General features: G+C 58.6%; 1 protein-coding gene across 1 annotated transcript; it reads right to left on the bottom strand.

Annotated features, from left to right (window-relative positions):
* Positions 1–446: 446 nt before the first annotated feature.
* On the bottom strand, positions 447–22342 carry LOC144734802 (uncharacterized). Its single transcript, XM_078617184.1, has 6 exons — positions 22240–22342; positions 8958–9376; positions 7742–8036; positions 5155–5242; positions 1331–3704; positions 447–887 (listed from the first exon to the last, which is right to left on the bottom strand). The coding sequence occupies exons 2-6, from the start codon at positions 9231–9233 to the stop codon at positions 447–449; spliced, it is 3474 nt and encodes a 1157-aa protein (XP_078473310.1). The 5' UTR covers positions 9234–9376; positions 22240–22342.
* Between the last annotated feature and the right edge of the window lie 1378 nt (positions 22343–23720).

Here is a 23720-nt window from a genome sequence, read left to right as displayed (position 1 = left end):
GATCCTTGGATCCGAGTCTCGAGCCCAGAATCTCGGCCTCCTGGAGCCGAGTCTCAAGTCCCTCACCGCGAAAGGGTGGACCTCGTGTTTTCCCTCATCGGCAAGACCCCTCGCCGACAGCAACGCGCGGAGGCCACGTGGCCCAGCCGCTCCGAGTCTCAACGCGGTGTGGCCAGGGTCGTTGCGGGAGACGCGCCCGAAGGCCCCACGAGTCCAAGGTGGCCTCCCGGCGCTGTCTCCCCGGTGGGGCGCCCCAAGTGCTCAACAACTCGCGTCTCCGAATCGGGGTCGAAAGCTGTCCCCCCCAACAGCTCCCCCCAACCCCCGCGACCTCCGACCCCAGAGCGGTGGCCATCCCGGGGCTCCTCCGCGGGGTCGGTCCCCGTCGTGCCGCGTATCTACAAGCCGCCGCCGCCCACGTGACGGCTCGGGGGCCTCCCGAGCCGTCACGTGGGCGTCAGCGTGGCGGCCCGCGCCACCGCCTCGCACGCGGCCTGACCCCCGGCGCGTCCGGCCCGCTCGGCGGGGGGCGGCGCGCCCCCCGCGGTGTGGCCGGGGGGGCCTGCCCGGGAGCCGGGTTCGGGCCCCAGCGACCCTCCGGCCTGCCGGTGCAGGGGGAAGAGGCCGTCGCGGGCACGGGGCTGGGGGCGCCGTTCGCGGCCGCCGCCTCCGATCTTCGCCGACAGCTGCGGAGGCGGCTGTTGCTGTTGCTGCTGCGGTGGTTGTTGCTGCTGTTGCTGTGGATGGTGGTGGTGGTGGTTGTTGTGGTGGTGCTGGTGGTGCGGGTTGTGGTGGTTGTGGTGGTTATGGTTTGGACGGTGTTTTGCGTCGAGGTCCGGAAGTTTTTTCAGGGCGAGGAGGCGATCCCACGGCCGGGAGAGCGCGCCCTGGGACACACACACGCGACACGCAACACGTGACGTGTGACGTACACGATATGTGACACGCACCACAATGCGACACTTGTCACTGTTATGTGTCTCGCGTATTATGCAAGTGCGTGACGCATGATACGCGCCATGTGACACACAATGCATGACACGAAACATGGGACAATGCGTGACGCACGACACGCTGATCAGCGTGCAGAGACCAACAACCTGCAGCGACTTCATTCCAGAGTCGCAGCCTCGTCTGTGCTGTGTCTGTGTCGTGGCGGTGCGGCGCGAGTAACGCACGCAACGCACGGTTGGCACAACTTAGGGGCTTAGAGAGTGAGGTGAGAGTGAGGTGAGTGTGGTAGCGACTGCGAGGCTGGCGAGGTGATGGCGAGGTGATGGCGAGTGCGATTGGAACGGGTGAGGAGGGTGGCGAGCACGCAAGGCCTCACCTGCTTGATGGGCCCGTGGGTCTCCGCGTGCCGTCTCCGCACCTCCACCCCGGGTTTCACCTCCTCTGCCTCCCCCTCCCCGGCCCGGCCGGGCACCCCCAATGGGCCCTCTGTGGGGGCCCCCGCCCCTGCTTTCTCGCCGCTCGCCTTGGGTGGGTCGGGGGTGGGGACCCCGGGGTCACGCCTGCCGCTCGGCTTGGCCCCCGCGTTGTAGGGGCCCAGGGCCTTGAACGAGGGCAGGGGCCCCGCGCGAGGCCTCCCCAGGTCGGAGCGGGGCCCGGTCTTCTCGGCCGCCGCCGCTACAGGGGTCCCCCCGTCGCGCCGGTACAGCGACGACAGCAGGGCCCGCTTGTCCCTCTGCGAGTCCCTGGCCGCCAGCGGGCCCTGCCGGGGCCCCGGCGACCCTCCCGACGCTTGGGCCCCACCGGCCCCCGCGGCCCCGTAGCCGGCGCAGCCGCCCCCGAAGAGGGCCCCGCCGTTCAGCGGAGCGGGACGTTGGTGCTGGGCGAGCGGGGCCTTGTGGGGGCCCGGCGGGTGCTTGGCGGGGGCCCCGTGGGCCGGCGGTCCCTGGCGGGGCACGTGGATGCCCGGAGGGGGCTTGTGAGTCACGGTGGGGCCCGAGACCAACTTGGGCCCCGGGCCGCCGGCCGGGCCCTGCTTGGCCGCGTGGCCCGGGGGCGGCGCGGGGTGGTGGAGGTCTCTGCGAGGGGGCCCCGGCCACTCGCGGGCGGGGCCCCGGGACGAGGCCGAGGCCTGGGTCCCCGCCGGCCCCGACGTGTGGGAGCAGTGGGCGGGAGCGGGAGCCGTGCCGGGGCCGCAGGGGCACGCGGCGGCGGGTCGCGGGCCCACGCCGCGACCCGCGGGGGCGGCGTTGGTCCCGCACGTCGGATGGAGGCCCTGGGTCCCCGTCCAGCGGGCCGGAGTCTCCCCGTCCCTCCCGGGGACTCCGGGGCCCGGTCCGCGTGGCGGCTGCTGCTGCTGCTGGCGGGAGGCGAGACGGGGCCGGGGCCCGCGGGGTTCGGAGGGGCCCTCATCCGTGTCCGACAGCTCGGAGCTGGAGGAGGAGGCAGAGGAGACCGCCGCCACCGTCGCCACCGCCGCAACCGCCGCCGGCGCCGCCGCCCCGCGCCCCGGGGTCCCGTTCCTCTCGCCGGGCCCCGCGGCGGCCCCCCGTGGGGGAAGTCGCAGCCTCAACGATCTGTCCACGAGCGACGGGGCCTCCTTGTCCTGCCCCGGGCGCCCATTCTCGGTCTCCGCCTTGGGCCCCGAGGCCGCGGGGCCCTGCTCCTGCCTCGCTTCCGCCGCGCCGCGCTCCCTCTCGCGCCTTCGCGCCTTCAGGTGCTGCAGCGCGGCCTTGACGAGCGCGGGGCCGTCCAGAGCCGGAGGCCTCTGCTGCTGCTGCTGCTGATGGGATGCGGGGCTCTTGGCGGGGGAAGTCTTGGGTTCCGCGTGGGGTCCGGGCGGCGGAGCCCCGTCCTTGCAGGGGAAGGGGATGACGACGCGAGGCAGCGCGGCTCGCACGCGAGGGACGGGGCCCGCGTGGGCCCCGGCGCGGGACGCCGAGCGGGGGGACGCAGGGGTCGCGACGGGCCTCCGCGCCGCCGCCGCCGCCGCCACGGGGGCCCCGGGGCCCGTGGCGGGGCCCCCGGCGCCCGCCCTGGCCATGCCGTCGCTCATCAGCGCTCGCTTGGCGGCCGGCCCGTCCCGCTCGTGGCTTCCTCCTCCGCCGCGGAAGAGTTTGACGTGCGGAGCCGCAACCAGCAGCTCCAGCCTCGGCTGCTTGAGGCACAGCCGAAGGGGCCCCGGGGGGGTCCCACCGCTCGGCTCGGCCCGCTCGGCCGGCGCGGCCCGCGGGGACGGCGCCGTCTCCGCGTGCTCGGGGCTCCCCCGCGTCACCCGGGCCCCCCCTCCCCCTCCGGCGGCCGCGCCGGCGGCCGTCGGGCGTCTCCTCAAGCCGGGCCCCTCCGCGGGCCCCGCCGTGGCCCCCGCGGAGGGCCCCGCGGAAGGCCCCGCGGAAGGTCCCGCGCGCCGCGAGGCCGCGGCCGCCTCGGGGCCCCGCGCCGCCGCCGCCGCGGCGGAGGCCGCGAGCCGCGCCCTCTTGGCCATGCGGCCCTCGCGGTCGCTCCCGGGACGCGGCCGTCTCCGCAGGGCCCCCACGCGGGGGCCCTCGCTCCCGGGGCCCCCGTCCCAGGCCCCCGCGGCACCCGCGCGGTGCTGCGCGAGGACGGAGCGCGTCCCGCTCTGGGCCCGATTCTCCCCCCGCGGCCCCGCGGCCCCGTGGGCCCCGTGGGCGCCGTGGGCCACCCGGGAGCGCTTGGCCCGGCCACGGCTGCAGCGGCGCTCGGCAGTGGCCGGGGCCCGCACCTCGCAGAACCTGCGGGCACGCGGGCGGGCGTCAGGGGGTCGTATCGCGGGTCCCTGTTGGGGCCCTGTTGGGTCCCTGTTGGGTCCCTTTCATTTGGGGGTCCCCAGCTCGGGAGAGGGGGACGCCACCAGCAGGGGGCAGTGCAGGATCAGCAGCGGGAGGAGGAGGAGGAGGTGAGAGTCGAGGAGGAGAAGGAGGAGGTGGTGATAGAAGTGGAGATGAAAGGAGGTGGCGGACAGGAGGAAAGAGGCGAGGTGGTGATGGTGGAGAGAGGAGGAGGTGGAGAGAGGAGGAGGTGGAGAGAGGAGGAGGTGGAGGGAGGAGGAGGAGGAGAGACGAGATGGAGGGAGATGGAGAGAGGTGCAGCTACGGGGAGAGGACACAAGGTGGCGCACGAGGAGGGAGTCGTGTGGGGGGTGATTGATGGAGGTGGGAGGGAGGGAGGGAGGAGGCGGGGGAGGATGGATTGGAGGAGGTGCTTGGTGAGAGAAGCAGGTGGGGTTCAAAAGGTGGATTGAAGAGGTGGGAGGAGGCAAGAGAGGTGAGCGGAGGAGGTAACAGGAGCAGGTGGAGTGGCTGGGAGGCGGGGGGAGGGGAGGGGCTGTGGGTGAACTCCATCTGTTTTGGGGCTTGAAGTCCCGGTGCCAGGTGGAGCTCCACATCACCTCCCCCTTCACCTCCCCAACATCATCCCATCACCTCCCCCATCACCTCCCCAACATCATCCCATCACTTCCCCCATCACCTCCCCTAACATCATCCCATCACCTCCCCAACATCATCCCATCACCTCCCCCATCACCTCCCCAACATCATCCCATCACTTCAGCAACATCATCCCATCACCACCCTATCATCATCCCATCACCAACACCCTTATCGTCATCATATAATCTTCCCCATCATCTCCCCGATGTGGTGAGTGCTGAGCGTGGTGGTGAGTGAGTCGTGAGTGGTGAGCGTGGTGGTGAGTGGTGGGTGAGTAGTGAGTGGTGGGTAGTAAGTGGTGAGCGTGGTGGTGAGTGGTGAGCGTGGTGGTGAGTGAGTGGTGAGTGAGTGGTGAGCGTGGTGGTGAGCGTGGTGGTGAGTGAGTGGTGAGCGTGGTGGTGAGTGGTGAGCGTGGTGAGTGGTGAGCGTAGTGATGAGCGCTATGAGTGAGCGTGGTGGTGAGCGTGCTGAGTGAATGGTGAGCGTGGTGGCGAGTGGTGAGCGTTGGGGTTGAGTGGTGGTGAGTGGTGAGCGTGGTGGTGAGCGTGGTGGTGAGTGGTGAGCGTGGTGGTGAGGGGTGGTGAGCGTTGGGGTTGAGTGGTGGTGAGTGGTGAGCGTGGTGGTTAGTGGTGAGCGTGGTGAGCGTGGTGGTGAGCGTGGTGGTGAGTGGTGAGCGTGGTGGTGAGTGGTACGTTGGGGTTGAGTGGTGGTTAGTGGTGAGCGTGGTGAGCGTGGTGGTGAGTGAGCTCACCGGGGAGCGGCGAGTCCGTGACGGGAGCAGTCGAGGAGCGTGCCCACGTAGGTGCTGTTCCTCCAGCGCACGTGCAGCACCAACATACCTGAGTGGACACGTACGGACCAGTTCACACGCGGTGCACGTGTACACACACACGCGTGTGTACATGTATAGAATACACACACATGCGTGTACATGTATAGGACACACACACACACGCGGTTCACGTGTACACATACATGTACACGCGTGTACACATACATGTACACGCGTGCACATGTATAGACTACACACACACACACACACGTGTACATGTATAGACTACACACACACGCGTGTACATGTATAGACTACACACACACGCGTGTACATGTATAGAACACACACACACACGTGTACATGTATAGACTACACACACGCGTGTACATGTATAGACTACACACACACACGCGTGTACATGTATAGACTAGCTACATACGCATACACAGACACGCCCGACCGCCTTTGTCTCCCCAATGCTGACGTTCACAGACCACATCACGCGTTCATTTATGGCTGAGTCGACCCAAGGGAGGCTTAGGACCGGTTCAGATATCACTCGCCACAGATGTTGGCGAGTGATAGCGCAGCGCGCCAACCACTGCGCCACCGCTCCCCCCCTCCCCCGCACACAAAGACAAAGATCCCCCGTATAGCCTTCAACAAACTGTTGGGGCAAGTGCTGTGAACGAGCAGCACCTTTAAGGTGCCACCACTGTGGCACACGTGGGGGGGTGGGTGGGTGGCCAGCACCACCACGCCTGACACACACGTGCTCACACATGCACGTATACAGTACAAAGACAAAGATCCCCCGCGTAGCCTTAACAGACTGTTGGGGCAAGTGCTGTTGAAGGCCAGAACGGCACACGAGGGGGTGGGTGGCCAGCACGCACGCCCGGCCGCCTTTGTCTCGCTAGTGGCGATATTTGTACGCACCGCACCAGGTACTCATTTGAGGCTGAGTCGACCTAGGGGAGGCCCAGGACCGGTTCAGATAATCGTCACCGGTGGTGGCCGTGAGTGGGAATCGAACTCGGGTCGTCAGGTTCGTAGCGCAGCGCTAACCGCTACACCACCACTCCCCACAGTACACACAGACACACACAGACACGTGTGTACATGCACACACGTACTGTATATATACTGTGTACGTATGTTCAAAGACAAAGACCCCTCCCCTGCCTTCAAACTGGTGGGGCATGTGATGGCGAGTTTCTAACGCCACACACACACAGTAGACAGTACAGTCACATCCACAGAGACAAAGATCCCCCAAGTAGCCTTGAACAGAACTGTTGGGGCAAGTGCTGTTAGCGAGTAGCACCTATGAAGGCCGGCACGGTACACGAGGGGGTGGGTGGCCAGCACCACGTTGACACACACACACGTGAAACCGCATTCACACATGCACACTGACATACGTGTATGCTCGAATATAATTACAAACACACCATCGCCACCACAATGATGTCATCATCAACAAAGATCACCCGTATAGCCTTCACAGACTGCAGGAGCAAGTGCTGTAAGCGAGCACCACCCATCACCCACTGTCGTCATCGCCATCACGGCAACACAATAATCATCATCACCAGTCAACACCACCATCACCACCACCCACCACCACCACCAGTCAACACTACCATCACCACTCACCAACACCACCATCACCACCACCAACACGACCATCACCACTCACCAACACCACCATCACCACCACCATCACCACCACCCACCACCACCACCAGTCAACACTACCATCACCACTCACCAACACCACCATCACCACCACCATCACCACCACCATCACCCAACACCACCACCATCGCCAACACCACCACAACCAGTCACCACCATCACCATCATCAACACTCACCACCACCACTACCAGTCAACACCACCACTCACCACCAGTCACCACCACCATCACCACCAACACGACCATCACCACCACCACTCACCACCACCACCAGCAACCACCACCAGCCAACACCACTCACCACCACCAGTCAACACCACAACCACCAGTCAACACCACCACCACCAACACCATCAACCATCCCCATCGCTCGCAGGGCGCGGGTCGATCCAGGGGCCCCAGGGGGAGGGGTCGCCCCCCACCCCGCCCCCCGCGACGCCGCGGGCTGATTAACCCTTAATTAGAATTTATACCCCGAGAGCGGCGCGTCGTTAATTAGCGCTCCAATCAGGGCCCTTCGCGCCCCCCCCACATCTCGGCGGCCCCCACCCCCTCCCCCGGACCCCCCACCCCCAACCGCTGTCCTCGAAACAACTCTTATCATCGCGTGCAGCAGCCATGGTCACTCCACTGCTGGATGACGACGAGAAGCCGATCCACGCTGCGCTGGTTTACGCGGCGACCATACTTCACCACGCCGGTCAGTGCGACCCGCACGCACTCCGTCGCCCTCCCTCACCCCTCGTTACCCCCCCCCCCCCAACACCTCCACCACCACCTCCATCACCTCCACCTCGCTCCTCCAACCCCCCCGTGCCCCCCCCGTGCCCCTCCCCCCCGTGCCCCCCCCCCCCTCCTCACCCGCTTGGTTCTCGTGCCACACGAGGCCGTGCAGCCTGACGCTGGTGCCCGGCTCGCAGGGCCCCAGGCAGGCCGGCTCCGTGAGGCTCCACGCGTCACGGCACCCGGGGGTCCCCGGGGGGGGAGCCCCCCCCTCCTCTCCATCTCCCTCCTCCTCCTCCCCCTCCTCCAGGGATGCGACCCCCTCGCTCGCGGGACCCCCCGCGGGGCGCGGGGAACTCCCGTGGACCCCCCCGCCCCCGGGGCCCAGGGCGCACGGGGGAGACGGCGCCATGCGGGGGTAGTGAGGGCCCACCTGGGGGGAGGGGAGGGCGGGTTGAGTGTCGCCTCCTCCATCACCTCCATCACCTCCTCGCTGATCTAAAGGCGGCGCGCGTGCAGCGCGGAGGGGTGGCTCAGGGTGGGGTGAGGGGGTGGGGTGAGGTGAGGGGGTGGGGTGAGGGGGTGGGGTGAGGTGAGGGGGTGGGGTGAGGGGGTGAGGTGAGGGTGTTTGGAGAGTCTGCGGTGTGAGGGGTGAGGGTGTGTGGTGGGTGTCTGGTGTGGGTGTGTGGAGGGTGTGTGGTGAGTCTGTGTGGTGAGGGTGCGTTGTGAGTCTGTGGTGTGAGGGTGTGTGGTGAGTCTGTGTTGTGTGTGGTGAGGGTGTGTGGTGAGGGTGTGTGGTGAGTCTGTTGTGTGTGGTGAGGGTGTGGTGAGGGTGTGTGGTGAGTCTGTGTTGTGTGTGGTGAGGGTGTGGTGAGGGTGTGTGGTGAGCCTGTGTTGTGTGTGGTGAGGGTGTGTGGTGAGGGTGTGTGGTGAGTCTGTTGTGTGTGGTGAGGGTGTGGTGAGGGTGTGTGGTGAGTCTGTGTTGTGTGTGGTGAGGGTGTGGTGAGGGTGTGTGGTGAGTCTGTGTTGTGTGTGGTGAGGGTGTGTGGTGAGGGCATGTGGTGAGTCTGTGCTGGGTGGTGAGGGTGTGTGGTGAGTCTGTGTTGTGTGTGGTGAGTCTGTGTTGTGTGTGGTGAGGGTGTGTGGTGAGGGTGTGTGGTGAGGGTGTGTGGTGAGGGCGTATGGTGAGGGTGTGTGGTGAGTCTGTGCTGGGTGGTGAGGGTGTGTTGTGAGTCTGCGGTGCGAGTCTGCGGTGCGAGCGGTGAGGTCACGTGGTGTGACATGCGGTGTGTATTTGGTAAGGGCTGGGGGGTGAGTGGTGGTGGTGAGGAGCGAGGTGCAGGGGGGGGGTCACCTGCTCTCCCCCCGCGCACGCGCCACGAGGGGTCGCGCCCCCCGCGACGCTGGGCTCGGCGTCGCGGAAAAGAAGTCCTCCCTCCTCCTCCTCCTCGTCACCCTCCTCCTCATCCTCCTCCTCATCCTCCTCCTCTTCCTCCACTTCCTCCACCTCGTCGTCCTCCTCCTCCTCCTCAGCTCCGGCTCCGACCGCCGCGCTGTCCCCTTCGCTCTCCCGCTCCATCTCCTCCTCCCTGGTGCCACGCGACTCCCCTACGAGGCCCCGCGTCGCCATGGCCCCCCCCTCCCCCCCCGGGTCGCGCCGGGTCAGGGTCACGGGGTCCCTCAGGGTCACTCGGGGTCACTCGGGGTCACGGGGTCCCTCGTGGTGACGGGTCCCTCGGGGTCACTCAGGGTCACGGGGTCCCTCGGGGGAACCTGTTCAGGGGGCCCGGGGGAGGGGGTGGGGTGACGGTGGATGGGGGAGGGGTGGGTGGGGGGGGCGGGTGGGGGGCGGGGGAGACAAAGGTGGAGGGGTGGAGAAGGTGCGGGGCAGAGTGGATGAGGAGTGAAGTGAGAGTGCGGCAGGAGAGAGCGGCAGGAGAGAGGAGAGAGAGTAGTAGTGGCAGCAGGAGGAGGGGGAGGGGGATGAGAGTGAAGAGGAGGAGGAAGAGGGATGTGTGTGGAAACGGAGTGCGGTGAGGGTGGAGCAGGAGAGACAACGGTGGAGGGAAGACAAAGTGCAGTAGACAACGTGGAGGAGGAGGAGGAGAGAGATGAGGGTGAAGAGGAGGGTTGAGAGTGAAGACGATGGGGGAGATGAGAGTGAAGAGGAGATGAGAGTGAAGAGGAGATGAGAGTGAAGAGGAGATGAGAGTAAAGACGATGGGGGAGATGAGAGTGAAGAGGAGGGGTTGAGAGTGAAGAGGGGGAGGAGGAGGGGGAGATGAGTGCGACGAGACAGAGGGGAGAATAGGAGAACGAGAATTTGTAGGAGAGAGCGGAGGAGGAGGAGAGGGGGGTAGGGGGAGATGAGAGAGGTTGGCGAAAGGGGAGAGGCGAGGGAGGAGATGAGAGGGAGGAGGGGGAACGAGGGGGGAGGGAGGGGGTGGACAGGAGCGAGAGAGAGAGAGATGGGGAGGGGGTCGTTAGGGGTTATTAGGGGTCGTGTACCCTCGCCCCCCGCTGTCCCCCCAACAAGAGGGGTCGAGGCAGGGAGAGTGGGAGAGTGAGTGGGTGAGTGGGAGAGTGAGTGAGTGGGAGAGTGAGTGAGTGAGTGGGAGAGTGAGTGAGTGGGAGAGTGAGTGAGTGGGAGAGTGAGTGAGTGGGAGAGTGAGTGAGTGGGAGAGTGAGTGAGTGGGAGAGTGAGTGAGTGGGAGAGTGAGTGGGAGAGTGAGTGAGATAGTGAGTGAGTGGGAGAGTGAGTGAGTGAGAGAGTGAGTGAGATAGTGAGTGAGTGAGAGAGTGAGTGAGAGAGTGAGTGAGATAGTGAGTGAGAGAGTGAGTGAGTGGGAGAGTGAGTGAGTGAGATAGTGGGTGAGTGAGAGAGTGAGTGGGAGAGTGAGTGAGTGGGAGAGTGAGTGAGTGGGAGAGTGAGTGAGTGAGTGGGAGAGTGAGTGAGTAAGATAGTGAGTGAGATAGTGAGTGAGGGAGTGAGTGAGAGAGTGAGTGAGTGGGAGAGTGAGTGAGTGAGTGGGAGAGTGAGTGAGTAAGATAGTGAGTGAGTGGGAGAGTGAGTGAGATAGTGAGTGAGTGAGAGAGTGAGTGAGATATTGAGTGAGATAGTGAGTGAGTGAGGGAGTGAGTGGGAGAGTGAATGAGTGGGAGAGTGAGTGAGTGAGTGGGAGAGTGAGTGAGATAGTGAGTGAGTGAGGGAGTGAGTGGGAGAGTGAATGAGTGGGAGAGTGAGTGAGTGAGTGGGAGAGTGAGTGAGTGAGAGAGTGAGTGAGTGGGAGAGTGAGTGAGTGGGAGAGTGAGTGAGTGAGAGAGTGAGTGAGATAGTGAGTGGGAAAGTGAGTGAGTCCCGCTCACGGCTAACATCAGTGGCCAGTGAAATCCAAACCAGAACCTCTCTCTTAGTTCAGCGTCACCTTAAATGACCATCTGTCGCGGTGTTTAGACACCAGGACTGGGGAGACAAAGGCGGTCGGGCGTGGTTCTGGCCACACACCCTGCGCCGTGCCGGTCTTAATAGTTGCTCGCTAGCAACACTTGTCTCAAAGGTGTGTATGTTTACCCGGGGCATCTTTGTATTTGTGTGTTAGTGTTTCATCGTGTTTGCGTCTGAGGTTGTGTGCGAGAGAGTTTGGGAGACTGTGAGTGTTGTGTGTGTGAGAGAGTGTGAGAAAGAGAGTGTGAGAGAGTGTTTGTGTGCGAGAGCAAGAGAACTGTGTGTGAGAGAGACTGTGTGTGTCTGAGACTGTGTGTGTGTGAGACTGTGTGTGTGTGAGAGAGAGTTTCTGTGTGTGTGTGAGAGAGACTGTACGTGTGTGAGACTGTGTGTGTGTGAGACTGTGTGTGTGTGAGACTGTGTGTGTGTGAGACTGTGTGTGTGTGAGAGAGACTGTGTGTGTGTGAGAGAGACTGTGTGTGTGAGACTGTGTGTGTGTGTGAGACTGTGTGTGTGTGAGACTGTGTGTGTGAGAGACTGTGTGTGTGTGAGAGAGACTGTGTGTGTGAGACTGTGTGTGTGTGTGAGACTGTGTGTGTGTGAGACTGTGTGTGTGTGAGACTGTGTGTGTGTGAGAGAGACTGTGTGTGTGAGACTGTGTGTGTGTGTGAGACTGTGTGTGTGTGAGACTGTGTGTGTGAGAGACTGTGTGTGTGAGAGACTGAGTGTGTGAGTGATTGAGTGAGTGTGTGTGTGACAGTGTGTGAGGGAGCGTGTGATAGGAGTCTGTGTGTTGAGGGAGGGAGTGTGAGGGAGAGTGCGCGTGATAGGGTGTGTGAGAGAGAGACTGTGTGTGTGTGAGGCTGTGTGTGTGAGACTGTGTGTGTGTGTGAGACTGTGTGTGTGTGTGTGAGACTGTGTGTGTGTGTGTGTGAGAGAGACTGGGTGTGTGTGTGTGAGAAAGACTGGGTGTGTGAGAGAGAGTCTGTGTGTGTGTGAGAGAGACTGTGTGTGTGTGAGAGACTGGGTGTGTGAGAGAGAGTCTGTGTGAGAGAGACTGGGTGTGTGTGAGAGAGAGTCTCTGTGTGTGTGTGAGAGAGACTGTGTGAGAGACTGTGTGTGTGTGTGAGACTGTGTGTGTGTGAGACTGTGTGTGTGAGAGAGACTGTGTGTGTGAGACTGTGTGTGTGAGACTGTGTGTGTGTGAGACTGTGTGTGTGTGCGCGACTGGGTGTGTGTAAGAGAGACTGTGTGCGTGTGTGAGACTGGATGTGTGTGAGAGACTGGGTGTGTTAGAGACTGGGTGTGTGTGAGACTGGGTGTGTGAGAGAGACTGGGTGTGTGAGAGAGAGACCGTGTGTGTATGTGAGAGACTGTGTATGTGTGTGTGAACGAGAGTGTGTTTCGCGAGTGCTAGAGAGGGTGTGGTTTGTTGTGAGACTGAGTGTGTGAGTGATTGAGTGAGTGTGTGTGTGACAGTGTGTGAGGGAGCGTGTGAGAGGAGTCTGTGTGTTGAGGGAGGGTGTGTGTGTGTGTGGAGAGAGATCGTGTGTGGGAGAGTCTGTGTGTGTGTGAGAGTGTGAGGTGGAGTGCGTGACAGATTGAGTATGTGTGCGAGCGAGTGTGCGAGAGTGTAATTGTGTGTGCATGTGTGTAAGGGAGAGAGAGGGCGAGTGTGTGAATGAGAGATTGTGAGAGATTGAAAACGTGTGACAGTGCGAGAGAGAGAATATGTTAGGAGTGTTAGGGAGTGTGAGAGAGAGAGATTGTGTAAGGGAGTGTGTTAGACTATGTGTGTGTCTATGTGAGTGTGTGAGTGTGAGAGAGATTGTGTGAGAGTGCGTGTGTGTGAGAGAGATGGTGTAAGGGAGTGTGTTAGACTGTGTGTGAATGCGCGTGAGTGTTTTGGGTGAGGGAGTGTGTGTGACAGATTGAGAGTGTGTGTGAGGGAGAGCGAGTGAGTGTGTGAGAGATTGTGAGAGTGTGTGTGAGAGACGGTGTAAGGGAGTGTGTTAGACTGTGTGTGAGTGTGTGAGGGAGTGTGTGTGTGTGACAGATTGAGAGTGTGTGTGCGAGAGAGACGGTGTAAGGGAGTGTGTTAGACTCTGTGTGTGTGAATGCGCGTGAGTGTTGTGTGTGAGGGAGTGTGTGTGTGACAGATTGAGAGTGTGTGTGAGGGAGAGCGAGTGAGTGTGTGAGAGATTGTGAGAGTGTGTGTGAGAGACGGTGTAAGGGAGTGTGTTAGACTGTGTGTGAGTGTGTGAGGGAGTGTGTGTGTGTGACAGATTGAGTGTGTGTGTGAGGGAGAGCGAGTGAGTGTGTGAGAGAAAGAATATAAATGATGTTCGGTAATGAGCGAGGCAGTGTGTGTGTACGTGTCTGTGTGTACGTGTGTCTGTGATGACGTGTGTCTGTGTGTACGTGTGTCTGTGATGACGTGTGTACGTGTGTCTGTGTGTACGTGTGTCTGTGTGTACGTGTGTCTGTGATGACGTGTGTCTGTGTGTACGTGTGTCTGTGATGACGTGTGTCTGTGTGTACGTGTCTGTGTACGTGTGTCTGTGATGACGTGTGTCTGTGTGTCTGTGTGTACGTGTGTCTGTGTGTACGTGTGTCTGTGTGTACGTGTGTCTGTGTGTACGTGTGTCTGTGATGACGTGTGTCTGTGTGTACGTGTGTCTGTGATGACGTGTGTCTGTGTGTACGTGTCTGTGTACGTGTGTCTGTGATGACGTGTGTCTGTGTGTCTGTGTGTACGTGTGTCTGTGTGTACGTGTGTCTGTGTGTACGTGTGTCTGTGTGTACGTGTGTCTGTGTGTACGTGTGTCTGTGATGACGTGTGTCTGTGTGTACGTGTGTCTGTGATGACGTGTGTCTGTGTGTACGTGTCTGTGTACGTGTGTCTGTGATGACGTGTGTCTGTGTGTCTGTGTGTACGTGTGTCTGTGTGTACGTGTGTCTGTGTGTACGTGTGTCTGTGTGTACGTGTGTCTGTGATGACGTGTGTCTGTGTGTACGTGTGTCTGTGATGACGTGTGTCTGTGTGTACGTGTCTGTGTACGTGTGTCTGTGATGACGTGTGTCTGTGTGTCTGTGTGTACGTGTGTCTGTGTGTACGTGTGTCTGTGTGTACGTGTGTCTGTGTGTACGTGTGTCTGTGATGACGTGTGTCTGTGTGTACGTGTGTCTGTGATGACGTGTGTCTGTGTGTACGTGTCTGTGTACGTGTGTCTGTGATGACGTGTGTCTGTGTGTCTGTGTGTACGTGTGTCTGTGTGTACGTGTGTCTGTGTGTACGTGTGTCTGTGTGTACGTGTGTCTGTGATGACGTGTGTCTGTGTGTACGTGTGTCTGTGATGACGTGTGTCTGTGTGTACGTGTCTGTGTACGTGTGTCTGTGATGACGTGTGTCTGTGTGTCTGTGTGTCCGTGTGTCTGTGTGTACGTGTGTCTGTGTGTACGTGTGTCTGTGTGTCTGTGTGTACGTGTGTCTGTGTGTACGTGTGTCTGTGTGTACGCGTGTCTGGTTAGTGCGCTATGCTACGAACCCGGCGACCCGAGTTCGATTCCCGCTCACGGCTATCAACACCGGTGACGATTATCTGAACCAGTCCCTGTGCCTCCCCTAGGTCGACTCAGCCTAAAATTAGTACCTGGGGCGGTGTGTATGCATCAGGACTGGGGAGACAAAGGCGGCCGGGCGTGGTGCTGGCCACTCAACCCCTCCCGTAACGTGCCAGCCTTCATAGATGCTACTCGCTAACAGCACTTGCCCCAGCAGTCTGTTGAGGCTATACGGGGGATTATTATCTTTGGCTTGTGCATGTATGTGTTTAATCAGTTGGTTTTGTGTGTTCAGTTTAAATGTGTGTGTTGAGGGTGTGCTATGTGAGAGGTGTGTGAGGGGTGTGTGTGTGTCTTTGTGTGCTGTGCCGGCCTTCATAGGTGATCGCTAACAGCGCTTGCCCCAACAGTCTGTGAAGGCTATACGGGGGATCTTTGGCTTTGTGTAGTGTGTGTGTGTGTTTAATCTGTCGTGTGTGTGTGTTGAGTGTGTGGTATGTGAATGATTATAGTGAATGTGTGTGTGTGTCTGGTATGTGTGGGTGGTGAGAGTGGTGAGTGTGTGGTGTGTGTGTTAAGTCTGTGTGTGTGTGTGGTGTGTGTGTGGTATGTGAATGATTATAGTGAATGTGTGTGTGTGTGTCTGGTATGTGTGAGTGGTGAGGGTGGTGAGTGTGTGGTGTGTGTGTTAAGTCTGTGTGTGTGTGAGTGTGTGGTATGTGAATGATTATAGTGAATGTGTGCGTGTCTGGTATGTGTGAGTGGTTAGGGTGGTGAGTGTGTGGTGTGTGTGTTAAGTCTGTGTGTGTGTTGAGTGTGTGGTATGTGAATGATTATAGTGAATGCGTGTGTGTGTCTGGTATGTGTGAGTGGTGAGGGTGGTGAGTGTGTGGTGTGTGTGTTAAGTCTGTGTGTGTGTGTTGAGTGTGTGGTATGTGAATGATTATAGTGAATGCGTGTGTGTGTCTGGTATGTGTGAGTGGTGAGGGTGGTGAGTGTGTGGTGTGTGTGTTAAGTCTGTGTGTGTGTGTTGAGTGTGTGGTATGTGAATGATTATACTGAATGTGTGTGTGTGTGTCTGGTATGTGTGAGTGGTTAGGGTGGTGAGTGTGTGGTGTGTGTGTTAAGTCTGTGTGTGTGTTGAGTGTGTGGTGTGTGAATGATTATAGTGAATGTGTGTGTGTGTCTGGTATGTGTGAGTGGTGAGGGTGGTGAGTGTGTGGTGTGTGTGTTTAATCTGTCGTGTGTGTGTGTTGAGTGTGTGGTATGTGAATGATTATAGTGAATGTGTGTGTGTCTCTGGTATGTGTGAGTGGTGAGCGCTGTGTGTGTGGTGTTTCATGAGCATGGTATGGTGAGTGCCAAGATTGTCATCGCTTACCACACACATTACAGAAAACTCACCACACTGCACACAATGCAACACTCACCCAAACAATACTCACATCGCAAAACACTCAATGTAACACATAGCACAACCATCACAATCCTCACCACACACTCATCAGCACTCACCCCACATGGCACACTTTAAATACTCACCACACTGCACACATTACACCACTCACCACTCTCACCACACACTCACAACACTCACTGCATAGCACACATTACACCACTCACCACACCACTCACCACACATTACACCACTCACCACACCCTCACCACACAATACACCACTCACCACATAGCACATTACACCACTTACCACTCTCACCACACACTCACAACACTCACTACATAGCACACATTACACCACTCACCACACTGCACACCACTCACCACACTCACCACTCACTACACCCTCACCACACATTACACCACTTACCACTCTCACCACACACTCACTACATAGCACACATTACACCACTCACCACACTCTCACCACACATTACACCACTTACCACTCTCACCACACACTCACTACATAGCACACATTACACCACTCACCACACCCTCACCACACATTACACCACTCACCACACCCTCACCACACATTACACCACTCACCACACTCACCACATAGCACATTACACCACTTACCACACCCTCACCATACCAAGCACTCCCCTCAAACAGCACACATTACACCACTCACCACACCACTCACCCCTCCCCGCACACTCCACACACACAAAGCACCGTCGGCACACGTGGCCCAGCCTAAACAATACGAGCAGCCAACAGCCACACACACACACAGCTACACACACACACAGCCACACACACACACACAGCCACACACACACACAGCTACACACACACACAGCTACACACACACACACAGCCACACACACACAGCCACACTCTAATCTATACACTCATCTACACACACAGCCACACACACACAGCTACACACTAATCTACACACTCATCTACACACACACAGCCACACACACACAGCCACACACACACAGCCACACACACACACAGCTACACACTAATCTACACACTAATCTACACACACTCATCTACACACACAGCCACACACACACACAGCTACACACACACAGACACACAGCTACACACACACAGCCACACACTAATCTACACACTCATAGCTACACACACACACATTCACACTTCACTGTAAACCACTGTACCCGGCATAGCACGCAGCACGGGGCATGACAGCACCGGATATAGCACGGCACGGGAAACAGCAACACACACACAGCAACACACACACACACACAGCAACACACACACACAGCAACACACACACAGCAACACACACACAGCAACACACACACACAGCCACAGCAACACACACACACAGCAACACACACAGCCACACACACACACACACAGCCACACACACACACACAGCAACACACACACAGCAACACACACACACACAGCCACACACACACAGCAACACACACACACACAGCCACACGCACACAGCAACACACACACAGCAACACACACAGCAACACACACACAGCAACACACACACAGTACTACACACACACAGCAACACACACACACACAGCAACACACACACACATCACACACACAGCCACACACACACACACATCACACACACAGCCACACATACACAGCAACACACACACAGCAACACACACACAGTACTACACACACATCACACACACAGCCACACACACACATCAACACACAGTGACTACACAGCACCACACAGACAGCATCACACACACACGACACCACTCACGGCATCACACAAAGCACTACACTCACCTGACCACACTCACCACACCACACTCACCACACTCACCTCATTCACCACACTCACCTCATTCACTACACTCACCTCACCACACTCACCACACCACACTCACCACACTAACCTCACTCACCACACTGACCACACCACATTCACCACACTCACCACACTCACCACACTCACCACACTCACCTCACCACACTCACCACACCGCACTCACCGCACTCACCACACTCACCACACCGCACTCACCACACCACACTCACCTCACAACACTCACCACACTAACCTCACTCACCACACTCACCACACCTCATCACACCAACCTCACTCACCACACTCACCTCACTCACCACACTCACCACACTCACCTCACCACACTCACCACACTAACCTCACTCACCACACTCACCTCACCACACTCACCACACCGCACTCACCGCACTCACCACACTCACCACACCGCACTCACCACACCGCACTCACCGCACTCACCACACTCACCACCCTCACCACACCGCACTCACCTCACTCACCACACTCACCTCACTCACCACACCACACTCACCACACCGCACTCACCATACTCACCACACCGGACTCACCACACTCACCTCACCACACTCACCACACCACACTCACCAAACTAACCTCACTCACCACACCGCACTCACCGCACTCACCACACCGCACTCACCACACTCACCACACCGCACTCACCACACCGCTACACACTCACAGCACCACACTCACCTCACCACACTCACCACACTCACCACACTCACAGCACCACACTCACCTCACCACACTCACCACACCACACCACACTCACCGCACTCACCACACCGCACTCACCACACTCACCACACCGCACTCACCACACTCACCACACCACACTCACCACACCGCACTCACCACACTCACCACACTCACCTCACTCACCACACCGCACTCACCGCACTCACCACACTCACCACACCACACTCACCACGCCGCACTCACCACACTCACCACACCACACTCACCACACTCACCACACTCACCACACCACACTCACCACACTCACCACACTCACCACACTCACCACACCGCACTCACCACACTCACCACACCACACTCACCACACTCACCACACTCACCGCACTCACCACACTCACCACACCGCACTCACCACACCGCACTCACCACACCGCACTCACCAGACCACACCACACTCACCACACCACACTCACCACACCACACCAACCTCACCACACTCACCTCACCACACTCTCCTCACCACACTCACCTCACCACACCGCACTCACCACACCACACTCACCACACTCACCACACCACACTCATCACACCACACTCACCACACCGCACTCACCACACCACACTCACCACACTCACCACACCACCGCACTCACCACACCACACTCACCACACCACACTCACCACACCACTCACCACACCACACTCGCCATACCACACTCACCTCACCACACTCACCTCACCACACTCACCACACTCACCGCACTCACCACACCACACTCACCACACCGCACTCACCACACCGCACTCACCACACCGCACTCACCACACTCACCACACCACACTCACCACACCGCACTCACCACACTCACCACACTCACCACACTCACCACACTCACCTCACTCACCACACCACACTCACCGCACTCACCACACTCACCACACCACACTCACCACGCCGCACTCACCACACCACACTCACCACACCACACTCACCACACTCACCACACCGCACTCACCACACTCACCACACCACACTCACCACACTCACCACACCGCACTCACCACACTCACCACACCGCACTCACCACACTCACCACACCGCACTCACCACACCGCACTCACCACACCGCACTCACCAGACCACACCACACTCACCACACCACACTCACCACACCACACCAACCTCACCACACTCACCTCACCACACTCTCCTCACCACACTCACCTCACCACACCGCACTCACCACACCACACTCACCACACTCACCACACCACACTCATCACACCACACTCACCACACCGCACTCACCACACCACACTCACCACACTCACCACACCACCGCACTCACCACACCGCACTCACCACACTCACCACACCACACTCACCACACCACACTCACCACACCACTCACCACACCACACTCGCCATACCACACTCACCTCACCACACTCACCTCACCACACTCACCACACTCACCGCACTCACCACACCACACTCACCACACCGCACTCACCACACCGCACTCACCACACTCACCACACCACACTCACCACACCGCACTCACCACACTCACCACACTCACCACACTCACCACACTCACCACACCACACTCACCGCACTCACCACACTCACCACACCACACTCACCACGCCGCACTCACCACACCACACTCACCACACCACACTCACCACACTCACCACACCGCACTCACCACACTCACCACACCACACTCACCACACTCACCACACCGCACTCACCACACTCACCACACCGCACTCACCACACCACACTCACCACACCGCACTCACCACACTTACCACACCACACTCACCACACCACACTCACCACACTCATCACACCACACTCACCACACCACACTCACCACACCGCACTCACCACACCGCACTCACCACACCGCACTAACCACACCGCACTAACCACACTCACCACACCACACCGCACTCACCACACCGCACTCACCACACCACACTCACCACACCACACTCACCACACCACACTCACCACACTCGCCATACCACACCACACTCACCTCACCACACTCACCTCACCACACTCACCACACCACACTCACCACACCGCTCTCACCACACCACACTCACCACACTCACCACACCACACTCACCACACCACACTCACTACACCACACTCACCACACCGCACTAACCACACTCACCACACCACACTCACCACTCCACACTCACCACACCACACTCACGACACAACACTCACGACACCACACTTACAACTGCACCACACTCACACCACAGCACCGCACACAGCACACCACACTCACCACACTGCACTCACCACACTCACCACACCACTCACCACACTCACCACACCACAACACCGCACACAGAACCACACACAGCACTACACACTCCACACCAGCCCGCACAATACATAGCACAGCACACACACACGGCACAGTATAATATAGCATGCAGGACATAGCACACATGATCTCGTGCACAAGACATAGCACACATGGTATAGCACGATGTGCGATATAGACGTAGCCAATACACACGACATCAACAATAACATAGCACACAGTAGCAACAGCACACAGGGCAGCAGCAACACACACACTCATAGCCTCCAGCAAGACACAGCACACACCACCACACAGCACACACCACAACACATAGTATGCGCATAGTTTACACAGAGCACAAAGGCCATAGCGTGCACACACAGCACACGATAAAAAGCACACGCAGAAGACAAGACAGCACTCATAGCCTACGATTCATAGCATGCACAGTACACACGGAGACATAGCAACACACACATAGCAAGACTCACAACAGCAGACACCACGAGTCAAAGTACAGCCCCACGCACAGCACGCGAGACTCAAAGCATAGCATGCTCCACACAACTCACAGCACAAGGCAGCACACACTGGACTGATAAACACAGCACACAACAGCACATTACGCAAAGCTCATAGCGCATACACAGAACAGCACACCATGTGTAGAGAGATACATAGCCTATGACACAGCACACACACACAACCAAACTCAGGATGCAAAACAGCACGCAAGATTCAAAGCATAGCAGACATAGTCGCAATGCATAGCATAGAGACCACCAGAACGATGTGAGTAATAGTACACTAGCTCACAGCACCACACAACAGCACTCATGACAGCCAGAGACAGCACCGCTCACCACAGTCACTCTGCAGACAGCACCCGGCATGGCACACAGAACACAGCAGCACTTCACTCCATCATCACACAACCCGCAAAAGTACACGCAACATAGCAGCAACAGCAGCACACGCGACCCAAAGCACAGCACGCAACAAAGTATAGCACACAACACAGGAGGCAGCAGCACACGCGAGTCTCAAAGCATAGCACGCATCGTTTCACACAGCAGCACACACGACTCTTTAAGCATAGCAGGCAGCATAGCACGCGTCACGCAAGATTCAAAGTAGTGCGCCGCATAGGAGACACCAGCTGACAGCTCGTACATTCAAAGTGCAGCAGACAACATAGCACTCATCACTCAACACTCAAAGTACAGCACTCATAGCAGCACACGCACAGCTACCCGAGGTAGCAGCAGCAGCAGCAGTAGCTGTTGTTGCCCCGCGCTCAGACAAAGGCAGTCGGCACCGTCACCTGTGCGTGCCCGAGGTAACCGGGGCCGGCTATGGCGTCTCCCCCTCGTCTCCCCCTCTGCTCCCCCTGCTCCCCCTCTGCTCCCCAGGACAGATGATCGCCTCTATCGCGAGTGGGAGCGACCCCGCGTCTCCCCCCCCTACCCCCCCCCCGTGCATCCCCCTTCCTTCTCCCCTCCCCCCACTCGATCCTTCCCCTACCCCCACTGCTCCCACCTCCTCCTCCCACCTCCTCCCTCCCTCCCTCCCCCCTCCTCCTACTCCGACCCCCATGCACCCCCCTTCCTTCTCCCCCCACCTCCCCCACTCGTGCTCCCCCCCCCTCCTTCCCGTCCCGCGAGGGGCAGCAACCCCCCACCTCAACCCCACCCCCCACCCTACCCCCCACATCGCATTCATCACCATCATCACTGCCATCATCACTGCCATCACTGAGCCGCACACACCTCGCCTCGCCCATTGAATGTAACGCAAACATCATCATCATCAACATCACTGCTATAAATTAACGACTGTATTTCCATCGCTACTGCCGTCACCAACATCAACCCATCACCAGATTCGCTACGATTATCACAGCCGTCAACATCATCCCCATCACCAACATCATCATCATAACCAACATCAACTCCCATCATCATCCCCATCAACAACATCAACCCCCATCATCATCCCCATCACCATCATCGCTACCATCATCCTCATCACCACCATCGCTACCACCATCACCACCATCGCTTCCATCATCATCCACAACACCACCATCGCTACCATCATCATCAACAGCATCAACCAGCATCACCACCATGGCTACCATCATCATCCCCATCACCACCATCGCCACCATCACCATGTCCATTACCACCATCACTAGCATCGTCATACCCATCACCACCATCGCTACCATCACCACCATCACCATCCCTGACCCACCATCGCTACCATCATCATCACCACCATCGCTACCATCATCCCCACCATCGCTACCATCATCCCCATCACCACCATCGCTACCATCATCATCTACATCACCACCATCGCTACCATCATCATCCACATCACCACCATCGCTACCATCATCCCCATCGCTACCATCATCATCCACATCACCACCATCACTAGCATCATCACCACCATCGCTACCATCATCCCCATCACCACCATCACTACCATCATCATCTACATCACCACCATCGCTACCATCGTCACCATCATCATCCCCATCACCACCATCGCTACCATCACCACGATCATCCTCATCACCACCATCACTACCATCATCATCTACATCACCACCATCACCACCATCGCTACTTTCATCATACCCATCACCACCATCACTACCATCATCATCATCCCTATAACCACTATCGCTACCATCATCATCCCCATCACCACCATCGCTACCATCATCATCCCCATCACCACCATCGCTACGTTCACCATCTACATCACCACCATCGCTACCATCATCATCTACAT

This window comes from Lampetra planeri, chromosome 53, assembly GCF_965212315.1.
Source record: "Lampetra planeri chromosome 53, kcLamPlan1.2.h2, whole genome shotgun sequence".
Lineage (NCBI taxonomy): Eukaryota > Metazoa > Chordata > Hyperoartia > Petromyzontiformes > Petromyzontidae > Lampetra > Lampetra planeri.
This window is presented reverse-complemented; position numbering and strand designations above follow the sequence as displayed.

Excerpts from the sequence above, each read along its gene's own strand:
- LOC144734802 (XM_078617184.1), bottom strand. The coding sequence starts at position 9,233 with ATGGCGACGCGGGGCCTCGTAGGGGAGTCGCGTGGCACCAGGGAGGAG. Across the intron at positions 3,705-5,154 it reads CACGGACTCGCCGCTCCCCG|GTTCTGCGAGGTGCGGGCCC; the intron begins GTGAGCTCACTC and ends GCGTGCCCGCAG. Across the intron at positions 888-1,330 it reads CCCACGGGCCCATCAAGCAG|GGCGCGCTCTCCCGGCCGTG; the intron begins GTGAGGCCTTGC and ends TGTGTGTCCCAG.